The sequence below is a fragment of the Astatotilapia calliptera genome, chromosome 7 (assembly GCF_964374335.1).
Source record: "Astatotilapia calliptera chromosome 7, fAstCal68.1, whole genome shotgun sequence".
NCBI classification, from domain to species: domain Eukaryota; kingdom Metazoa; phylum Chordata; class Actinopteri; order Cichliformes; family Cichlidae; genus Astatotilapia; species Astatotilapia calliptera.
Genome location: NC_137428.1, coordinates 33,473,812 through 33,497,118, shown reverse-complemented (window position 1 = coordinate 33,497,118; position 23,307 = coordinate 33,473,812). Strand labels below are relative to the sequence as shown.

At 39.2% G+C, this 23,307-nt stretch overlaps 1 protein-coding gene across 14 annotated transcripts in view; it reads right to left on the bottom strand.

The window, feature by feature from the left end:
• vav2 (vav 2 guanine nucleotide exchange factor) overlaps window positions 1–23,307 on the bottom strand; it is a 196,161-nt gene that overhangs the window by 23,919 nt on the left and 148,935 nt on the right. For 10 of the 14 annotated variants that reach the window (XM_026174291.2, XM_026174301.2, XM_026174297.2 and 7 more), the window contains exons 5-10: window positions 18,845–18,950; window positions 18,432–18,446; window positions 16,548–16,646; window positions 13,756–13,824; window positions 11,992–12,092; window positions 348–447 (exon numbers count right to left, since the gene is read on the bottom strand). In XM_026174291.2, coding sequence (XP_026030076.1) covers window positions 348–447; window positions 11,992–12,092; window positions 13,756–13,824; window positions 16,548–16,646; window positions 18,432–18,446; window positions 18,845–18,950 — 490 coding nt within the window. The remainder of the gene's footprint in view (window positions 1–347; window positions 448–11,991; window positions 12,093–13,755; window positions 13,825–16,547; window positions 16,647–18,431; window positions 18,447–18,844; window positions 18,951–23,307) is intronic. The other 4 variants (XM_026174293.2, XM_026174296.2, XM_026174305.2 and 1 more) reach the window with 1 other exon arrangement.

Genomic DNA, 23,307 nt, shown 5'->3' with positions numbered 1-23,307 from the left:
GTGGTCATCTGATTTAAGGTTGGTCACATTTTGGATTCAGAGAAGATGTTGCATACCTTGGTTGTAACATGCTTTTTTCAGTTACTGTTGCCTTATTATCAGCTAGAAAACAATCTGGCCATGATCTCTGCCCTCTGGCATGAAGAAGGTATGTTCACCCTGACAAATGCTACTCACCACATATTTTTACTTTTTTGTGTCATTGTCTGCAAACTTTGGAGATGGATGAGTGGTAAAATCCTAGCAGAGCATCAGTTTTTAAAATACTCAGACCAGATAATTTGGTACAAATACAACACCTTCTGAGTACGACATTCATTTTAAACGTGTGTAGAGATGAATGTTACCTCTACTTTAATCCTGACATCTTCCCGTGTGGCTATTAGCTCGTCCAGTTTCTTCTGGGCATTCTCCATGTGGCTGCAGTACTGACCATAGATCAGCAACCTGGGGATGTGAAAAACTAATTAATCCAGTTACTCTGTTACAACTCATCCTCATTAAGGAATCCACAGAAGAAATATGAGGAGACTGTATAAAAATGTTTACAGCTGATACTCTCAAAAGAAATAGTACAAGGACACAAACATTTACAAGTCCCAGAATAATCTTGAATACAACAAAAGCAACTTTTTGAAATGTTAGGCTTTCTTATTAAAGCTTTTTTATTTTTAAGATCATGACTACATCCACTCACAAATGTCCCACTGTGCCCTTAGAAATGCTGGAGGTCCAAATAATAAAACATTAATGTTTTTAGGAGACAGTTGAGATTATAATTTGCATATTTTTGCTCGTCCTCGGTGAGGCAAAGAGCAAGTGGGCCCATAAACCTCCGTGTGGTGTTTGCAGTCTAAAAATAAGAATTAATAAGGACTAATAAGTCTTGTGTTAACATCTAAAATTACGAGATTTATAATATCTTTGTTAAAACACAGGTAAAAAATGTCTACAATTAGCTGTAAAGTAGAATCTTTTGGTAGTATATGGACCTTCAGGCAATGTATTCATTTTAAGTTTATTAATATAATTTGGGAAGTCACGTTAAGAGTCATTTAACACTAACGGGTACAGATAAATGCATGTGTGAATAAATGTATTATAATTAATGTATTATAATTAAAAATATATTCACATCCAAGGGAAATATTTGAAGGGGTGGCATGCTCTTGCCAATAAGCTATAATCATAGCGTACTAATGAAAGTCAGGGCTTTATATCAGTTGGTTTGCAGAGCTCCTCTTATCAGTGTGTGAGGGGAAAACAATCTTTTAATTTTGAGTAGTGAGGATATGAGAGCTGAGTTCATTAGATATTACAATGGGACACTGACATAGATCTACGGGTTCAGCTGGGAGGGAGTTCAAAGTCATCTTGCCTGGAGGATGCCACTGCACGTGGCAAACATTCTTTGCACTTACTCAGTCAAAGTAGGGCACTGGCACAGGCTGGTATAGTGCAACCCACCCGCACAGCTTGGTAGAGTTGGCACATAGGCCTCTTAATCTGAATCTTAAGCGAGCGAGGCGGTGTAGAGAGCTGGCACCCTGAAGTCTAATCAAGCCTCTGATAGCTTTGAATAACAGGCACTAAAAACAGACCATCCAGGGAACTTTGGTAATGATGCAATCAGGAAACAAAACTGGTTATGCATAGTGACACATATTATGTATTTATTTTATATTTAACTTAAGGTTAACCATTTCTATTCATGTTTTTTAATCAATAAGGATACAAATCTTTGGAATGACAAGTCTGTTTAAATTGTCATTAATGGGTATTTCAAAAATTCTGCATGCAGTGTTCCCAAAACACAAATTTCAAATATTAGAGCAAAAGTCTCTTTTAAAATGATTAATTGCTCTCTTCCAGTGGCTCTAAAAAAATTCATGGCTACAAAACTGTTTTTCAGTTATGCAACTTATGCCAGATGTGAAACACTGAACATCTTCACCTTAAAAGCAGCATTTCTGTCAAACCCATTCACCATGTGATTATCCTCTGCTCTGCAGAGATCAACAAGAGGTGATCACTGGAGTTTTAACTGGAGCTCAGACAGAAGTTTGAATAAGGCCCCCTCCTGCAGGCTCCAGCTATGGTTAAGCCCAGGGGCCTGTTCTTCGTACCGCGCTAAGTGAGTTAGCTGGATGAGATTGTTGACGATTTCGCGTGATCCTGGATCGTTCGGTTCCCCGAAGCCCATCCGGGACTTGCTGTCATAGCAACAGAGCCGTAAGCGTAAACCTGCTGGGGAGCAGGTTTACTTTATGTAAACAGGATTAGATCGCGGCCACGCAGGTATGTCCGCGTCATTCATACGAAAGCAACAGCGATATTCCACACCTGTTTCACCATAAATAAATAACATCAATGTAACTAAAGATAATGCAGCACTTGATCCTTTTATTGATTTCACACAGATACATACAGGTCATTCCCTAAAAAAGGGAAATGTACTATTAACATTCTATTACATGTATGTGATTATTACAGATGTAATTCATATTTCAGAGTAGTAATTGTAAATTACTTCGTGTAATCAAGATGAGAGACCACGGCTATAAAAGCGAAGGTGGATTTGGGAAGCCTGTCGCAGCCATGTCCTGTCCGTTTACGAGAGCAACCCATTGCGGAAGGTGCAAGATTGATAAGGAGAGTCCTCAGAATTCAGCGTATATTGCGGGACAGACAGGATCCTTTAGCTCAGCGCGACAGTGTGCTCATAGAGAGATATCGATTTTCCCGTGAGGGTATTACTTAACCAACTTGTTGACGAGGGGGTGCAGGACCACCACCTGTCTTTTTTTTTGCTCTGCCCTTTTCTTGGTTGCTGTTATGAACAAACAAACAGAGTATTCCAGGGTCTCTTTCCAAGAGACAACAAGCAATATAAGTGATAAATATTACCATTCTGTAGAATATTCTTATATTTCACTTTTACTTGTTCCCATGTTCTAGTAGGTCCTGTTGTGGCTCTAATGTGAAAGGGGATATAATATAACATATTATAATATAATATAATGTAATATAATATTGGATAATATGGTGTGATATGATAAATCTACCCTACCGCCTACTGGTGTTGGCCAGAGGGGCTGATGGCGCAATATGGCAGCCTGGCTTCTGTCAGTCTGCCCCAGGGCAGCTGTGGCTACAACCGTAGCTACCTCCACCAGTGTGTGAATGTGAGAGTGAATGAATAGTGGCATTGTAAAGCGCTTTGGGTGCCTTGAAAAGCGCTATATAAATCCACTCCATTATTATTGTTATTATTAAATTACTTACGAGTTTGATTTGTCAGCAACTTTCTGCCAGCCCTCTCTCCTTGCTTTTGCAGCCTTTGCAGTGTTCCCTTGCGTTTTAATTAAACTCTGAAACTCCTGAAATCCCTCACTCAAGAGTTCTTGCTCTGCTGCCGAAAAATACCGAGCGCGCTCCTTCGACATTTTCGCCGACCAATCAAAGGGTTGCCGATCAATGTTTCTACTATCGATGCGTAGCCCCTGTTGGGCCACCCAGTGATCTCACATTACTTCATCCAGCTATACTAATCGTCAACAACAGGTGTGTTCGGGGAACCGGAATAGCGAGCTCAGAGTTAGCGCGATGATTTGGTCTTGGATGTTTCATTTGATCTTGGATGTAGTAAGCGACGTACGAAGCACAGGGCCCAGGGCTAACAAGCCCCTGATTAAGATGTGATCCACACTCTGGGAGACAGCTCTCCTCAGCTCTGGCTCCTCTTTGACGACACAGTGATTGAGATTAATGGTGGCCTTGATCAATTTTAAGACTGTGCGATATAGTGAGGACATAATGGTACGTGCCAGGTCACAAATCTTATAGTGAGCTATCAGCTCCTAATGGGACATGAAGGAGTTTGTAATAGCAGCATACGAAATGATGCGATTTAACTTCAGTATGGAAATTATAAGAAATGTTAAAAAAACTTGGTGAAGATGAACAAAATGAAGAACAATGGTGGCTCTTTAAGTTATGCAGCAAGCAAATGTGGCTACACTGTCCTAAAGGCTAGAGCAGGGGTAGGCAACCTTTCTAATGGCGAGCGCCATCTAAAATTTCCTCAGAAGTCAGTGTGCCATATGATTGCATTAGCAATAAATTTAATAACGCTCTATATGAACAGTTACACACTATATAGAACCACTTTATAGAATGATATTTGTTCGCAGATGTTGGCAGCTATCAGCGAATAGTTATCAGCTATTTTGAAACAAAAAAAGACTTTTTATCCATAACAGTAAATGAACTGTACAACAGAAAATACAAATGCTATTTATGGTCTCCTCACAAGAATGATAAGAAAAATAAACTGACACACATGTTAATGTGATCTCTGGTCTCCCACTCAGAGACACAGGTCTCCAAGTGTCCAGCATTCAGATGGCTGCCTGAGGACACTCATGTGAGAGAAAATCTGCTCACACAGATATGTAGAGCCAAATACTGTCAATAAGGCCTCTGCAATGTTCTGAAGACAGTTAAACTTGTCAGGTAGTGATGTCCAGCAGGTGAAAATGAAAGCTCCATGAACACGCACAGCTGTGGATTCCAGCTGCTTCGATGTTGCATTAACTGGCATTAACCCAGCCAGTTAATGCGAGACAAACCCAGCTGCTCATTAAAGCTTTCTGGTTTGATCAGAAAAGAAAACATTGGTCCATACACCTGAAAGTCCCAAAAATGCATTGTGTCTCGAGTCTACGGATGTATCCGTGTATTTCCGTGGTGCTGATGCTGTGCTGAGCGGAAAGCTCCTGAAGCTTTTGAAGTGTTGGAATGTGGAAAGCTAACAACGTCCCTCTCACCAGTAGGTGAGTTAGTAAGTAAGTTATTTTTTTTAGCCAATTACAAGTTGAATCTGGTAGTTGGGGCTGTTAGCTAAGATACCGTCAACTAATGTGTCTATGCGAGCTGATTTGCACCGCTGGCCCGGCCATTAATTTTTTGATGCACCTTCTCAGATTAATTCACTGTGTGTCGTGCCCAGGGCTGGACTGGGACAAAAAAAAAAAAAACAGCCCAGGCATTTTGACTAAAGACCGGCCCACCAGGTATTAAAGCCATAAAGCCTTTGAATGAAAACAAACGCTGTCTTGTTGGTATACAGGGAGTGCAGAATTATTAGGCAAATGAGTATTTTGTCCACATCATCCTCTTCATGTATGTTGTCTTACTCCAAGCTGTATAGGCTCGAAAGCCTACTACCAATTAAACATTTTAGGTGATGTGTAACTCTGTAATGAGAAGGGGTGTGGTCTAATGACATCAACACCCTATAGGGCTTTGGAGCGTGATGTCACGGGGGTGGGCGTGGAAAGGATTTTGGCCCGATCCGCCATTTTGGGGGTCTAAGTAAGGAGCGAAAGCATAGCCATGGTTCGTACTTGCTGTGTGGTCGGCTGCAATGTTCGATCTTACGACCGGCACGGGAATAAGTTTCGATTGTCTTTTTATGCTTTCCCAACCTGGAAGCAACATGAAGGAGCTCATGTATCGGATATTACCAAACGAAGGCGTCTAGCCTGGATAGAAGCCGTGAGACGAGCTGATATCAAGTTCTGTTACGTCTCCAGATATATCAGCTGGTGTGCTCAAGACATTTTCATTCCGGTAAGTTCTAAATATGTTCACATCACACTTTATAGCTGAATAATATCATCGTTGGTGGTCTCGGAAGTTATAGAAATTGCGATCAAACATAGAATGGAGTGACTTGACTTGACTTGCACACACAGATATCCCCCTAAAATAGCTAAAACTAAAAACAAACTAAAAACTACTTCCAAAAACATTCAGCTTTGATATTAATGAGTTTTTTGGGTTCATTGAGAACATGGTTGTTGTTCAATAATAAAATTATTCCTCAAAAATACAACTTGCCTAATAATTCTGCACTCCCTGTAAGTATGATTTCTATACATTTTACATAAGATAAAAACTTTGGTTGTAAGCTTCAGATAATTATTTAATAACAGCCAGACATTTTAAGTGAGAATGAGAAAGTATTTCTTTGTGCCCCCCTCTCCCTGTTAATGCCCTACCTGCCCCCCTGGCAAAACTTTGCTAGACCCGCCCCTGCACAGTTACCAGCTGTCAGCTACTTAGAAAAAGATCCTGGTGTTATTTGTCTCTCAGAAACAGTTCAGAACTTCCCTTCAACTCATTCATGTCACCTAAAAGGTAAACCTGTTTCTCCATCACCTGTTCAGCTGAGGCACGTGTGCCTAGGGTTGCCGACCCCTGGGCTAGAGCTTGCTTCTTTTTCATTTTTCAATCCATGGCCTTAACCCTCTCAAGGCAGGCGTTGCCGATTTGCAACAGTTAAAAACTAACAACCTGATTACCCCACATACATATTTTATGAGTTTTTTTTTACTCAGAAGTACCACTGCGGGACTTGGTTGTGCATTAGCAACAAAAAGTTTAATTTGAGCCTGAGAGGGTTAATAAACAAACTATTCAATGAACAAATTATGTTTCTCTCAGAACAATAACAAGAACTAAGTGAATGAAAGTGAATTAATGAAAGACTGATTTATTTTCTCGTGTGAGTCAATTTAACAGAAGGCCATTCTTCAGTGTGTGGAAGTCATTGAGACTATTTTAGTTACGAGCTTTTGCTTCTGCTGCACTTTTATTTTATCTAGGCCACCTGTCCATTGCCAAGTTGCTTGAGTTTAATCTCAGTGCACCTACTAGCCCTCCAAAACCCTAGCTTCACATCACGTTCATATTTCTAGGGTTGAGTGCTCTTTAGGGTAGTGTAGCGTTCTTTGGTACAAATGTAATTATACAAAGCTTTAATGAAGTTTATGGAACTCAAACAATTTTTAAAGCTTATTTTAACAGGTAACAAGGAACAGTGTCAAATGACCCATATGGAAAAGATATATATAAATCTTATAAAGTTTGTATCTGTCTTGTGTGAAACTTGTATGAAAAGCATATAAGAGTGAAGACAGATATAAGATCCCTTGAAAAATTATATAATGAAACTTGTATGGTTTGGATACTTACTAAAACAATATATGAAAGTAATGAGAAAGTGGCCACTTTCATGAGTAAATCACATATAAGTTTTTACTATTTCTTTTCCATATGGGGAGGTACAATATTTTTGCTATTTTACAATTACATTGCTATATTTCATCAGCCTGTTTGTGTTCAGTATCATGAAAAGGCAACCAGTTACATTCTGTATGTATATAAAATAAAATATAGGGTGCTGTTATACAATAAATGAAAAAAAAATGTCTATATCTATTTTTATGACCAAAATATCACCCCAACAATCACTAAATCTCACAAAAACTATATTTGGATACAACAAAATTCGGATACATGAACATTTTTAATAGCAAGCTTTTTATCTAAACTGTGAGAGGCCAATTGAAAGTGTTGTCATCTTCTTAAACCGAGATCGTGAAACCAAACTGCTAGTGACACACAAGTACACTGAAGCATCCATGCAGTCTTCTCACCCAGCCAGCTCTAATTAGTCTGTGATGTGGTGATAAATACGCTCAATGCTTAACCACGGCTCTTAAGAAATTGCTGAAAACTGGTGACAATTCATTACTAACAGTTTACTAACAGTTTTCGACATTCAAGCACAAGAATTTGTGCTTGAATGTTTACACACTGATGAATACTGTGTTGTGGTTGTTTGTTTTCCTTCTGTACAGATTTGAGGAAAAACCCGATCACCTTCTTTTAGTTGCTCCCTTTAGGGGTTGCTACAGCATATTATTTGCCTTCATTTCACCCTAACCATAGCATCCTCTTCTGTCACACCAACCCTCTCCATGAATCTTCTATGCAGTTTTCCTCTTTTCCTCCTACCTGGCAGCTCCATAGTCAACATCCTTTGCCCATTATCCCTCCATCCCTCCACTGTACATGTCTGACCATCTCAGCCTTGTCTCTCTAACTTTGTCTCCTAACTGCTCAAACTGAGCTGTTCCTCTTATGTACTATTGATGAACTGCATGCTTCATTTGGCAAACATTTTATGGCTGGCTGCCCTGCCTGATGCTACCCTCCCCATTTAACTGGGCTTGTGGAGTACATAGGACTATGATTTATTTATTTATTTATTTTTTTGGGGGGGGGGGGGGGGGGGGGGGATGATATCAGATATAACATCAACAACTTTTATAAAGCTGATTACAGCGAGGGAAACAAGAAGAAGAAATCATCCCAGTGGTCAACCACAAAGTCTGCAGTGTGAATAGTTACCTTCCACTGAAAAATAACGATATTTCTATTCATTATATGATCGTTTGGTAAGTTTCCCGCTGTTCCATTAGCATACCTGCAGGATGCAGTAGCCCACGCAAGGAAAAGGAAAAAGATAGATAAATAAACAGGAGTTTGCAAGTGCAGGAAGAAACTTCATGTTTTTATTCTTTTAAGTGCCGGTGATATTGCCCTGCTGTGCTGGCCTCTTCTGACGCCATCGTGCATGTTATCTCACAGGAAATGCAATTTTGAGTAGATGTGCTCTGAGCCTTCACCCCCCACCCTTGTGGAGCCCTGCGAGGCGAGTCAGGCAAGTGAGGAAACCTCCCAGCAAAGCAGAAGTGACAGGCTGTGGAACTAGCTAATATTCTCTGACACATGGCATTGGGACCCTCTCACCTCTACTCAACATATCCAGCACACAGCAAATGGAGGAGAACACAGAGCAAAGACCTCCACTAAAGAGCCTCATAGCATGGCCATGATTAGGCACTGCATGGATATCAGGGAGTCAGATTACTCCGGAAATGAGTTGGGGAATGTTGCAAATGAGTGCATCAACAAGAGGGCACTTAGATGCCCATTTAGTTTATAGAGCTTCCTCTGAGTGTACTTTTCCATTCTGCCTGGTTCTGACTGTTTAAGAATTGAGCATATAAACCAGTGACATTTTCAGCATGGCATTCAGACCAATACAAAAAAAAAAAAAGCTTTTCATCTTTGGCACCAACGTGAGGCAAAAAAACGATACAAGCACATTGTTGTAAAGGTCACAGGGACTTACAAGCATAGATAACCAAATTTATTATGCAAAGCCAGGTCCTTAGAAAATTGCCAAGATGAATGAAGAGAGCGTTGCTGTGTGAATAAAAATCCCCTGGTCACTGTTGTCTATCGCCATGGCGAGACAAGACACCACTGTGGCTCATAATGAGGACGGTCTACATGTCAATCATAGTGAGAAAGTCAAGGCTTCTGACGTAAAGGTTCCTCAAATCAAATGAATGGTCTTAAAATAACCCAGCATCTCTTTTGTGACAAATGTTGGTAATGGTAAATAGCAATGAATCGTATGTAATTAGGAAATCTGTATATAAATGGAGCGAAGCAGAAGCAGAAGTTTAAAAACCATTTACCAAACAACATGCAGATTGTATAGTGCTGTGAATAGGCATTTGTCCCCTGTCTGGTTTCTTTTTTAAACCTGAGTAAATAGAAAATGCAGTTTTAAAATGATGATCTTATGTATCAAGGGGAAAAAATCTATCCCAAAGGTTTACTTTTTCACATAGGGAAATAATAATTGGTTGTTTTTGAGGGTTTTTTTTAGACATTTAGACATGGACTTGCTGGGATGTTTCAGATCATTGTCCAGCTGCATAACCCAAATGCTCTTGAACTGAAAGCCTCTCCTTAAGAATTTTCTGGTAGAGACAGAATTCCTGGTTCCATCAGCTTCACAAGTCATCCAAGTCCTGAAGCAGCAAAGCAGCCGCCTGCCATCACACCACCACCACCACGTTGACACGATGTTGTTTTTATGAAATGCTGTGTTAGGTTTATGCCAGATGTAACAAGACGACATTACTTTTTCACAAAGGGCCAGGTAGATTTAGATATTTTTTTCCTTGTTCACTTAAATTAGTTAAATTTGTTACATACAAACAAATTTAAAAAAGAAATCAGCAAGGGGGCAAATACATCTCCAACCTATCTTGGCAAAAGGGTGCCTCTCCCTAAGCCTGGTTCTGCCAGAGGTTTCTTCTGGTTAAAAGGGAGTTTTTGCTTCCCACTGTTGCCAAGTGCTTGCTCAAAAGGGTTCGTCTAATTGTTGGGGTTTTCGCTGTATTATTGCAGGGTCTTTACCCTACAAAATAAGGTCCTTCGCTTTGACTTGGTTTTATATAAATAAAATGTGTTTATATAGTGATCCAGTTTAAATAACATTGAACTAAATTTAATTTTTACAGCATTGTATGTGCCCCTTTAATGCCATTCTGTTTGTTCAAAAGAGTGGAAATCTTAGTGTAGAGCAACATTTGATTTTAGTGTCATGGAGCTCTTTGCTTCAACACAACATTGTCCATCATACAGCATAGCGCGTACAGACAGGTTGATTTCTTCCCAGTCTTGTGTGAAATAAATTGACTCGCCTGTCCAATGTTCCATCCAACACTTTTACAATAAACTGTAATTCTGACTGTGAGACTTATCATCTTACAGTGACCAGTGTTACAGGCACTTTAATGGGTAGGACAAGATTCTTCTTCTTCCTGTATATTATTATATAGTATATTATCCAGTATTGATACAGATGGAAAGGAAAAAAAAAATATATATATATATATATATATATATATATATATATATATATATATATATATATATATCACGTGACAACCTCCCCTTGTCCTTTAGTGACCTATGGCCAGATTAAGTTTTCCAACCATTGCTGAATCAGACCAGGGAGTAAGATGAGCTTAATGAGGATGGAGAAACAGTAAGACTGTGGTTGCATGTATGAGGCTGAGGGAGACAGTATGTGCCTGTCTCTGTCATTTAACAGAAATACAGTCCCTTATGTCAAACCGATTTTATGTTACATGGTCTCTTAAGGCTTAAAGAAGAGGCCCGAAAAAAGCCTATTACCTATGCAAACTGATGTCACCCAGAGAAGTGCTGTGAATGTTTTCGGTTAAAAGCATCAGAGAGGAGGGAAAAGTATCTGTGCTATCACTGTGCAGAGGAATAGAAAATGTACTTATGGACGCAGGGACAGGTAACACATGCGGTGCATTGTGTGACTCGCTTTCACGCCGTAATGGCTGTGTTATTCGCAAGAGCGCCACATCCATAGCACTGTATGGAATCATAAATGAGACCAGAAGCTATCATCATTACCATTAGCTATGAAGCAGTCGCCTTAGCGGGGATCATTGCTCCCCTCAGGGATGCAAATTATCCACACGTTGCTCCACAGCTGGGCGAGATTGAGATCATCTGAGAGAAAATCCAGTTTGCCAATAACCCCCAGCTTTAACTGTTCACTGGGTTTCATAATCTCCACACTGCTGGAAACACCTTCTCATCAAGTCATTTCCGTATTAATTTGTAAAACATTATTTATTAAACCAAGTGAAACAATGAGATATTTGGCAACAGCTCTGAATACTGACTGAGACCTATTTTCAGAAACAGAGAAAATTATTTTTACTGCCCTTGGGAATTTGTTTATGATTTGCTTCAAACAGATATTCATTTATTAAGATATTTGTTAAATGTTTAGGCAGTTTTCAGCTCTGTTGTTTTTAAATGTGAATATATATCCTGAGCACCTGACAGTAGAAATCACAGAACAGCTAATACGTGGGTAAAATAGATAGATGGTGGTGGAATAAGTGGAAAGACTAATATAAAGGAATATAATTTGGACAAGCTAATGCAATGCTTTGAGTATACACTCTGATGGACAACTATGGTGTACATGCTCTCTCAGCTTTTTCATTAAACCGGTTCATTTTAATCGACTTCTTCCTTGAACACTAATCCCTTCAATCCACTGATCCGTGGATCCTCAACGTGATGCTGCTTCCTAAATTTGAAAGTAAAGGAAGAAAATGCCACAGCTTCTAAACTATAAGTGGATTTTAACACCCCATGCACAGAACACAGAAAAGCACAGGACGTCTATGAACAAACACAACACAGCAATGTCCGGATACCAACCTTTCTTTGAAGTCGAGAAAGATCTTCCCCAGGCCGCTTCCTCCACTGACCATGTTCATTTCAATGGCTCGCAAGAGAGCAAAGTGGACTTTGATCACATCCTAAAGGAAAAATAACAATAAAAAGTAGAATTTCATCATCACCCCCAGCATGAAATATTGACACAAGGCTGGACGGATCCATGGTTTCACGTTGTTTATGATCCTACAATCCAAATGTTGTAGCTGAAATTGAGACTCATCAGACCGGACAACTTTTCCAGTCTTGTACTATAGAAAATGTAGTGAGGCTGTGCAAATTGTAGCTTTATTACAGTAACTGATCTTTTTTCAAGGTTCATTGTATTCGGAGGTGCTCCTCAGCATTCATTGGTTATTACGAGTGGCTATTTGAGTTACTGTTGCCTTGCTCAGCTTGAAGCAGCCTGGACATTCTCTTCTGACCTCTGGTATGAACAAGGCGCTTTCTCACAGGCAACTGCTGCTCACTGGATATTTTCACTTTTTCAGAATATTCTCTGTAAACCCTAGAGATGGTTGTGTGTGGAAAAAAGCCCACCAAATAAGCAGTGTCTAAAATACCAAGACCAACCAGTCCAGCAGCTAATAGCCATACCACATTGAAAGTCCATTAAATCACCTTTCAGCCCTTGGTGCTCTACTTAAACTTCGGCAGGTCTTGACCGTGTCTACATGCCTTAATGTGCTGGGTTGCTGCCATCTGAGTGGCTAATTAGATATTTGCATTAATGCTCTGTCTGATTTTCAGCTATTTGGTCCTATGTGAAGCACTTCAAAGTGCAACCAGGATGAAAGGTACAAATAAAGTTTAATTAACTGATACAAGAACTCATCTTGAAACATTTAGTACACATTGTTGCCCTCTCTATTAAACTCTAATTAGTTCAGATTGCTAAGTGAAGATATAGTTGAGAAGTTGTATTTTTAGGAGAGACTGAGAACACACTCCTTCTGAATGTGATCATCTTTGCTATTTAGGTTATGTTGCCTAATTGCCAGAAAGCTGTGCGTCTATGTGGCTTCTATGTCCCAGAAAAAGAGAACAGAGGAGATCAGCAGTATAGACCTTTTTCACAAAGGTGGCTAAACATTTATTGAATATTACAGTTATTTAACATATTTTATAACCCAAGATTATTCGACATTTCTCGTGAACAAGCAAGTATGAATCCCTGCTACTTTATCACCACTTTCAAATCTCCATAAGCAGTCTGCAGCTCTCAGACATAATGCATAAACCTGGGAGAAGCTGGGCAATACTGTGACACACATTAAAACAAACACAATGAGTATTTACAGTTCAGGGCCAAATTAAACTATAAATACTCATTATAGGAGAGACTCAAATAAACTACAGCTGCTTTGTGTGTTACAGGTCAGCAAAACAGTGTGACTCATTAACATAATTTAATGCAACTCTGTACCACATGTGGTCCAGAGTGCGTGGTGGTATTTACATTTACATTGGTGTACATTTATACACCAATGAGGCATATTTTCTCGGCAGGAATGTTGACTGTTTTCTACTCTGGCCGTGACGAAAACACTGAGCAATGACAACACACTCAGCCCGAAGCAAAGCATGAATTTTCACAGCTTTGCACCCTTAATATACAGAAAATATAAACAATAGATCCCATCATTCTTTCAGCCATCCATACACATATCGAGTTATTCGCTTGGTGTGAAACGCATCCAGGTGTGCAGCACTGGCATTATGTTGTCTCGTAGAGTGGTTACTCACCTCCAGGTTTACAAAGATAGCCTCCATGTCCTGTGGACTCAAGACTTGCCTCAGTGGGATCATGTAATTCTTGAGGAAAGGAAGAAAAAAAAAAAAGAAAATTGGTGATTTTATGGGGTTTTTTTGTTGTTTTTTTTGAATAGCCACAGATTTCCCTTTTACAAACAAACAGTATAACTGGCATTTTCTCTCATGTCATGTGTGAACAGTTCACAGATCTGTGAAAATGACCCACAAAAATATCAGGCTGTGTTGTAAAAAATCCTTTTGAGGCCTAAGTGTGCAATAAATACATACAGCTGTTGTTTACGAAGCCCACTTATGCTTAGAGAGGAAAAAAATATGCTTTTTATTTCTCTAACGCTGCTTTATGGTTGTCACATTTCATCATCATAATGATAACAAATAGATCAACTAAGAAGCAACGCAAAGATAACTGGGTTTATTAACCCCAACTCAATTAAGCTTAACGAGTCCTCTGATCATAAGAAGGTTATTTATTCTAATTTAGACTTGTGCTGGTCTGGTGTGGGAAACACAGGATGCACATTTAGTTTAATGAAATTAGCGGAGCGGATGATTTGTGGCGCTCCATGAAATCGTGAATGAAATCTGTCAACGCGGAAACTGATGCGATACCAGCGCCGATCTCAGCGATGGTTTATTACTACACCGTGAAAGCTCAAACGTACGCGTCAGGGTGTGAGGGTCTGAGTCTTTGAGCACAGAATGTTTGTTTTTGATTTTCTCGGTAAACGGTAATCATACTTTGTAAAATGTTGTGTGTCCTGTGCTTCGCAAACTTCACGGCTCATATTCAGAAGACACACCGAGACTTTAGTCCTGGATAACTGTGAGAATGTTTCAGTGTCATTCCCTAATAAGCTAAAATGAATTGTGACCAATTGTGCTACAATTACGTGAATGTAGCGTGAAAAGTGAATGTTTTAAATATGCTAACTCAATTAAAGAAACCGTGTCAGCAGGGAGAGAGTCACGGCTGTTTCTAGCTTTCTGTGTTACATCTGCTAAATATTATTATTATTATTGTAATTAGTCAGACAGACAGACACGTACCACAAAGACACATTATACAGTAATGTGAAAAAGTCTTGAATCCACTTTTTTATTTTTCATTAGGAAAATCCAAAATAGGCGTAGTGATTTATTGAAACACACAAACATAAACAGAAATATAGAACATAGGGGAAAAACAAGGTTTGTACAATTCTGCTGAACTTGACAGTCAGTATTTGGTATGGCCAAATTTATAATTCAAGACAGACAGAACTCTCTTAGAAAAGCTTTCTTGTAATTCTTTTAGTCTTTAGGATGTTCTCAGGGCTTCTTGCAAGACATTTAAAGCATTTAAAAATGTTTCTTTCTCAGTTAGGCCTCCTGGCATTCTTTTGTTATTTAGGTTTTATTAGGTTTCATTTATTTTTATTTTATTTTAATGTGGTTCTTTTTTAATATTGTTTACTAGTTTTTCTAGATTACTATTAACAAAATGTCTAAAGATATCATTTTAAACCATTTTTTTGCCAAGTTGTCTGCTATGTGCAGACAGCAGTGGTTCTCGAGTTAGGTGTCTTTTTAATGCCTGAACTATTTTTTGCTTTAGTCGTTTAAGTGACTTAAATAACTATTCAAATTATTTTGAACGTCAGTCAGCTAAAAGGACTGTACTAAAAACGTCACTGAAAAAGACAAAAAAAAAAAAAAAAAAAAGACAGCCACTGTCCAAAGAAGAAACACTTGCAGAAAAACCTCAAGACCTGTTGCTGAAGACCAGTAAAAAAAAAACAAAAAAAAAACACACACACACACACACACACACACACACACACACACACACACACACACACACACACACACACACACACACACACACACACACACACACACACACACACACACACACACACACACACACACAAAAGAAACAAAATAGAAAAAAATAGAAAAATAGTCTGGCTACCTGCAAAGAAAATATAAAGAAATGAAAGTGACTGTTGCACAGCACTACAGACAATAAGAAAATAATGTGCAAGGGTAGGAGCAGAAAAATAAATATAACCTTTTAAAATGTTCTAGTGGAATAAGTGAATAAAATAAAAGTAAAATAAAAACTAAAATTAATACAAATGAATAGCTTCACTTTTATTGTAGTATATTCCCTTTGTAGGCAGCAAAGTATTAATCAGTTTTTCTAAGCTTGATGTGAATAAGTCACAGCTAATGTTACAATGACCTGATATAATTACTGTGTTTAAATGTAATCACAGAGCGGGCAATCTTTGCAGCAGAGCCTTGTGAATAAATATAATCCAACGCTGCTCCCTTCTCTTTGCCAGAGATGATCGTTCTCTTTCATACAAATACTGTGTGGAGTAAGAACAATCACCTGTGATAAACTTCAACACACAAAGAATAAAACACCTTTAAGATGGGTGGAGAAGCATGCATATAAACAAATTTTATGATTAATTATTTCAGAAATATTTATTTTTCCCCGACACACATAGAGTATGTTCTCTCATATGTGATGTGTACTTAAAGGCTTAGGGATCAGCGTCATCCTTGAAAGCTGAGATAATAATAATCATATTGATCTACGTCCATGACACTTGTGTTCAAATATATATGACATTTCCATGCTGTGACCTGGCCCAAAGGTCTGAACCACCAACAAAGAAGTGACAAAGGAAAATTCAAGCATTGCATGGTTGTGCCAAAGGGAAAATGCACGCTTATCAGAAACTCAAATAGAGCTGTATTTGTAAACTCACCTTCTCAATGTCCTCTAAAGTCTTGTAGTACTTTGCTTCAGTTTCCTGAATCTCCACTAAGCAGCAGTTTCTCTTGTCATCTTCTGTCATACCCATTTTCTGCAGTGAGAATCAGATAAAATAATCAGTGACGACGATCACTTTGAACAGTTATATACTGCTAATTGTTTCAGTGATTATTTTTTTATATGTTACTAAGAATATATTAAAGGCTAAAATAACAGGGTCAGCATCACTAGTTTGCAATTTAAAGGACCACACAATGCTTTGATGTTTCCATCAAATTCTGCAACACTTTATTTCAACCTGTACTTGAAATTTTTTTTTTAGAAATTTTTGTATAACACTACTGCTATAAGAGCTGACTGTTGTTTTTATGAATTCCCAACTGTATGAAAAGCAGACTTATGACAAAGTGTTTGTGTCGTGTAATCCATCAAGGCCGTCGACTTGCGTTATCAGCAAGAGATAATGCAGTGCAGTCTTCCAATACAGTCACTTTTAGTCAATTTGCATGTAAACTCCTTTACTCTGCAAACACAATGAAATACTGACAAAATGAATTTAGACTTCATCTGACAGTTTACACAACTTATAGTCAGCTGTGCTTTCCTTTGCCAGGATGATCCACCCTTCATCATCAACATCTTTTTTTTATGTAGCCTATGATTTTTCCACACTTAAGAAATTTTTTAAAAGCTGAGACAGTAGGAACAAATCTACCCCCCCCCCCCCCCAAAAAAAAAAAAAAATCTAACCCCCAATTATTGTTGTTTTTCTGTTAAAACAAGCAGAAATAAATGTAAAATTAGACATGTTTTGGTACATGCTCGATAATCCAGAGAAGTGATTCTGTTCAACTGCAGGCAGCTGAACAGAGTTTTCCCCACAGGTTTCCTCAACTTTACAAACAGTGGTTATGTAACTATTGTTCATAGGGTTGGGGAAACCTGCAGTCAGCTGAGACTGGATGCGTGATGAAACGTTTCTCCCACTGAAAGCTATACATCCAGATGAACAGAATCATCCTTCTGGGAATGATTTTTTTTAATGTATCTGATTATGTCAAAGATAAATTTCTAAATATTTAGCATAGCTGGTGCCATGGCTAGAGATGGTGATGACACTGGCTATGACAGAAGGATGCAAAATAATGAGCGTTTGAGCGTCACTGTATGTGTGGGTTAGCTGGTTTAAGAAGACATGTGTAAAGAAATGTACATGAATCCAACGTTGTCAAGGCAAAACAATGCAAGCAGGCATGCTGTGATGGAGCCAGGTTAAGATGTGAAAAAGAGTCAAACTTCTACAGAGGGCCTGATGTCTCCATCTTCAGATGTGTATGTATGTGCATGCTTTGTTGAAAGAACAGTATACTGTAAGTGAGAAACCCTGTTGATCATGGCGAAACACACCCACACACATAGGCTTTGTTTCCATAGATTTTCCTTTTTTATGTTGTAGTATGATTATGAGCACCCTGAGGAATTAATAGCTAAGCCATCTGGAGTAGATCTGGCTGTTGATAACCAGTGCTGGTAATACGAAAACTGGCACTAACAATGCAAAAATACAAGTCCAGGCCTTAGGCCAGCACAGGATCAACCAATCTGAGAAGTAGGGTTCAAAGCCAGCAGCATATTGTTTATTTGCTTTAGTGTGGCAGCTGGCGATGCTAGCTGAAGTCAGCACCGCAGTCACAGAGCTGAAGTCACTAGCTCTGAGTCAGACTGAACCAGATGGGGTATCGTTCACCATCGGTCCAACGGTCAGTAACTTAATTGGCATATCTTTCTCTTGGGATGCTAGGAGTTGGTTTTAAATAAGGTGGTGGAGGGAATTTGCTGACAGGGTGTTGTGAGTCACAAGCACAGTGGCACTCACCTGCATGTATCTGATCTGCAGCATGAGAAAAGCAGAGCAAGTCAGAAGTAAAGATTTGTCACTGATTATGAAAGAGACATCTGCTACAGTTGAGTTTAGAGACACGATGTCATGCAGATACCGTACGACAATGACAAGGCCGACCACAGAAATAATCTAAAGCTAGTTAAAAGTGAGTGGGGGTGTTTCCTCTGGCACTATTAGTTCATTGCATTCCTGTAATGCAATTCGTTATGGTAAAATGAAATCATGCAAAAGAAAATTCTTCCAAAGAGTGGGGAGAGTTGCAGTGATTTAGTCATAGACCGTCACGTAGCACATTTGTACAGTATATTAAAAAACAACAACAAAAAAACGCAATCAGTAATTGTGAAAAGAAAAAAAGTCCTTAATGATCAAACAGGAGTTCTCACCATGGGTTGTCGTACTTCCACTTTAATGATGTCCTCATAGATGTCGTCCCCATCATCCTCGCATGGCACACAGTCATAGATGTCATCCTCACCCAAGTCATGTTCACTGGGGGAAAACACATGCACTTTAGATGAACAAGTCCATCTAACCACCAACCTTCAAAACCAAATGATAAACGGTCTTTTCTCACACCTCCACGTCAAACTTCTTTGAGTGCACAGACCAGGTGAACTAGCTTGTTATCCTTAACAAGCCCTGCCTGAAGGATACTAGTGATCTAGGCAAGGGAACACAGAACCTGGTGTTCACAAAGCTCCAATAAGTTATGAAGTGGCATCTCTCTTTAATGTATTTATGTTGTTTTGGCACCCAGCTAGCTCACTGACCTTTAATTAGGCAAGCAGCCAGCAGAGCACCGACAGTTACTGTGGAGAGGAGGATCTCCTGGGAAAGATTCTCATGCTCTGTGAGCCAAAACTGTGTCTCCCCCTGCTCCGTATAAGCAATTATTGTTTGGGAAACTTATTGAGGCGGCAGGGATCCCGCAGCAGGAAAACACTTTGGCAAAGGGCCCATCTCGATGCAGTTAATAAGAAGGGAGCTTTAAGTCGCAAAAGGGAAATAAATGATTAAATACTGTAAATAAATAAAGAGAGTTGCCTGCTAAATAACAGAGGGCAACTGTTTGAACTTGCTCGCTTGTTTAAACAAAATTCCATTTACCTAGGCTGTATTCAGACACAGGGAGCGTAATGTTCTTGTATTACAATAAGTTGCCATAGATTCAGCCAACTTCAGTGATGAAGCCCTTTCTTTTATAATTAGTTTAGAGCATGATGAATAAGCTGTTAATTACTGTACTTGGTTCTGAAGGGTGCTTTGATCGTGATTTCTAAACAAATATATGGACATTTATTCATGGTGAACATGGGAAATATCATATGCATCTAAAAATATGTCTGTGTTATTAACTTTAATGGTGGTCTGACTCCCAAAAGGGATGCAAATTTAGTCACTAAAGGAAAAAAAATGATCTTAATTGCTTCCACGCTCTGTGCTGAACTCCAGTTTCTGTGAGGGTTGACAACCAAGACACACAAATGTACCATCCACCTCCATCTTTTGTTATAGTTCCCAACATTCGCTGCCCTGAAATCTTCGGGAAAAGGACGCCTAAGGTTGAGGCTCAGCGAGCATCCGCTCTTTTTGAATGTCCTTGAGCAGAACACCAGCTCAGGGGATGCTGTTTTGTACTCTGACCTCTCTGAGTGAGAACAAGAAAGAAGAGGGTTTGCTCTTCTTGGATGAATGCTGCATCCTCCAAGTGGATGTGCATGTGATCCCTAGCACATAAACCTGCCTGTTTGTGCATTCTTGAAGCACAAACCTCACTGCAGTCTGGCTAATGGGGGCCATAACCCAGCTGCCGTTATACCAAAACAACCAGATCCAGACCACAAAATCCTAATTCCCCTTTAAGATCACTGAAATTGGTTATTTTGTTGAGCTTTCATAAGATTTATTAATTCATGCATATTTGAAAACAAGATTTTGTAGCACAGGTCTACAAAAAAAAAAAAAAAAAAAAAAAGAAATCTTGTTTGTAGGTTGGTGGATTCCATCCACTGTGATGTGACCTTCTACACGTGCCATCAAGGCAGTGGCATCCCTGCTTTCACTGCTGTCAGGGGAGGGAAAAAAAAGCGAAGTGAGAGAAATGCCCTCAATCAAATATGCAGCTTTACCGTAATGCTGGTGCTCAGGTGCGTTTGAAGTTTTAATTGAGGTGACTTGGTTCACTATCAGCACTGCGCTCCATCTTTCTTCATTAAGTAAAAGTGTCTCATGTTGAATACTGAGAAGGCTGCGTGGGAGGACAATGGCCACCTGATGCTGTCCCTTCAGTATCTCCTCTCTGAACTTTGAGACTACAGCACTCTCCGCAGACACAGATGAGCACCATGACAGAAAGGCTCTTTGGAAAGCAGGTAATTCACATATTTTTTTGTTTAATTCCTCAGACAGAGCTTTATATGAGGGAGGTTTAGTGCAGTGACATGAATGTTGCCTGTTAAGAGATCGAATAGGAAGTTTGTAATATCTAGTTCATTTTTATCTATTAGAGAAAGCTTGGCTCACTGGAACATTTGTTAACATCTGTTAGCTTCTTCATCTCTCTTAGTTATTCAGTTTGTCACTGATCTTTTTTAGCAAGCAAGTTCAAAATGTATGCATGTTCTTATTAATGATTAATGAGTAATTACTGCATTATACTGATGAACCAGATGCGTAACTGATTATGAACTTTTCCTATTTCTTATTTCGATCCATATTCAAAACATCATGCCAAGTTTTACTAATATGTGTTTTACTTATATGCCAACAGATATACAATATTTTATCTTGCTTGCATTTAGACAACCAATATTCATTATGATATTTTCCTTGTTGATTATAACAGATTGTTGCAAAATAGCATTGAGACAACATTGGAAAGGAGGTGTTTTACAACCGTTGTCATATCATTAATGTTAAAGCAAGTAACAAGTAAAGTAAATAGCAATCATTACCACACTGCTGAGCATTTTTCTGCTGGGAAATTTTGGGTCCTGGAATTTGTATGTATTTTCCTTTTGAAATGCACCACCCACTGACATTGTTCAAGAACAAGCACATCCCCTGGGGGAGGATGCTGCTATAAAGGTTTTACTAGCACAGGACACCACAAATACCTCCTCAGAACTGCTTGAGGAACACAACGAAACAGCCCAAGGCATTGATCCAGCCTCCAATCTCTGCAAATCTTAATGCAATTGAGAGGACTGGGGGGTACAATCCTGAGCCACAGAGGTCCTGCCTGACAAGATGCAAGACGTGAAGCATTGGCTGCAAACGTCCAGGTGGGACCGTCTGTGCTGTTCTGGTCCAATATAAGCAATATACCCACCCAGCAGATGGTTTTAATGATGTGGCTGTTCAACATAGTATGTGTAGTCAATCAAATCTGTGTGTGTATACACTGTGGGTATGTGTGTGTGTACACACACTGTTAGAAAGGGAGAGAGCAAGAAAACAGTAAGATCTTTCTATCCAGTTTAGTAAGTCACATGAGAATTATACAGCTTATTTCTTTATACTAATAAAAATTGCATTTATGTGCATGTGCACATGTGTAACCATCACAGTGAATGATTAAGGAATGGAAGTAGAGGACCTAAGGACTAACAAATTGGGTGTGATTTTCTCTCTGATTACACAGTGACAGGCTAAAGGCTGTCTAGTGTGCTTGCATGCAATTGGCCTGCTGTAATGTGCTTCCGGCCTTCAATGACATAGAGTTAACATGGGGGTAGTAGAATGTGACTCATCATATCTGAGCTACTGAGCACATGTCTCTGAAGGCTTGGCTGCTTTGTGTATTTTTATTTAAATTTCAAAAGTTGTTTTTCTTTGTTACTGCTTCAATATTCTGCTCCAGCTCTGACCCTCCACACTGTAGCTACTAAACTGCATTTGTGCAGTTCAAAATCAGAATAAATGGGGCAGTAGTTTAGCTCACTGGGATGTGGGAAAAAAAACCCTGTGGGATTGGCACATATACCACAGAGGAGAGCAAAGATATTGGGGCAAGGTACTATAAATGGAACCTGGAGCTTTCCTTAAGGTTTAGGGCCACAAATGTGCCTCGCTGTAGTACATTCACCGCATTTTGATAATGTGCACATGAGCAGGGAAGGTTTCACTACACTGCATAAAATACTGCATCATGGGGACACTAATATACTTTGGAAATGTATAGAAAGAAATCTTGGCTATATATAAAACATTAGTTTGATGGAAAAAACTGGGAAAGCACCTGATATCAACACCCTCGGGCACAGATTCTGATAACCTTAGAGGAATCAATACTGTACTATTTCCAAAAAGGCAGCAATGCATATGACATCATTAATAGCACAGTTTCTCTCCTTGATTGTAAAGATTAAAAGATGATAAATACTATTACTATGTAATACCAGTCATTTAGAGGCATGATGCTACTTAATACCTTGCATTAAGAAAAAGAAAGAAAAAAAAACAAACCTTAACTGAGCTCACTTCATGTTATTGACTTTTCATGTCAACCTGCCTGAGGGATTAATGGAGCAAAATAAAATGCAAAAGAGTGACACAAAAGGTTTGTGACAGTGCATGCTTCGGAATGGAAATCTATGTGTTCCTTTCGCAGAGCAAGAGTCCCTTGGCGACTGTGCCCGATCCACCCTGATTTCATGGTTTGTCAATTCCAGGATGGAGTCATTCCAGATGGGAAGAACTCTCAGCTAAACGATGTGAGGACTTGACTTGAGAAGGCCAGAGGGGAGAGGCACAAAGTTTAACATATTAACCTGTGAGACCTCAATTAGGATGAAGGCTGACCTCTATCTGAGTCATACAGTATACTTGTGGAAACAGATACAGT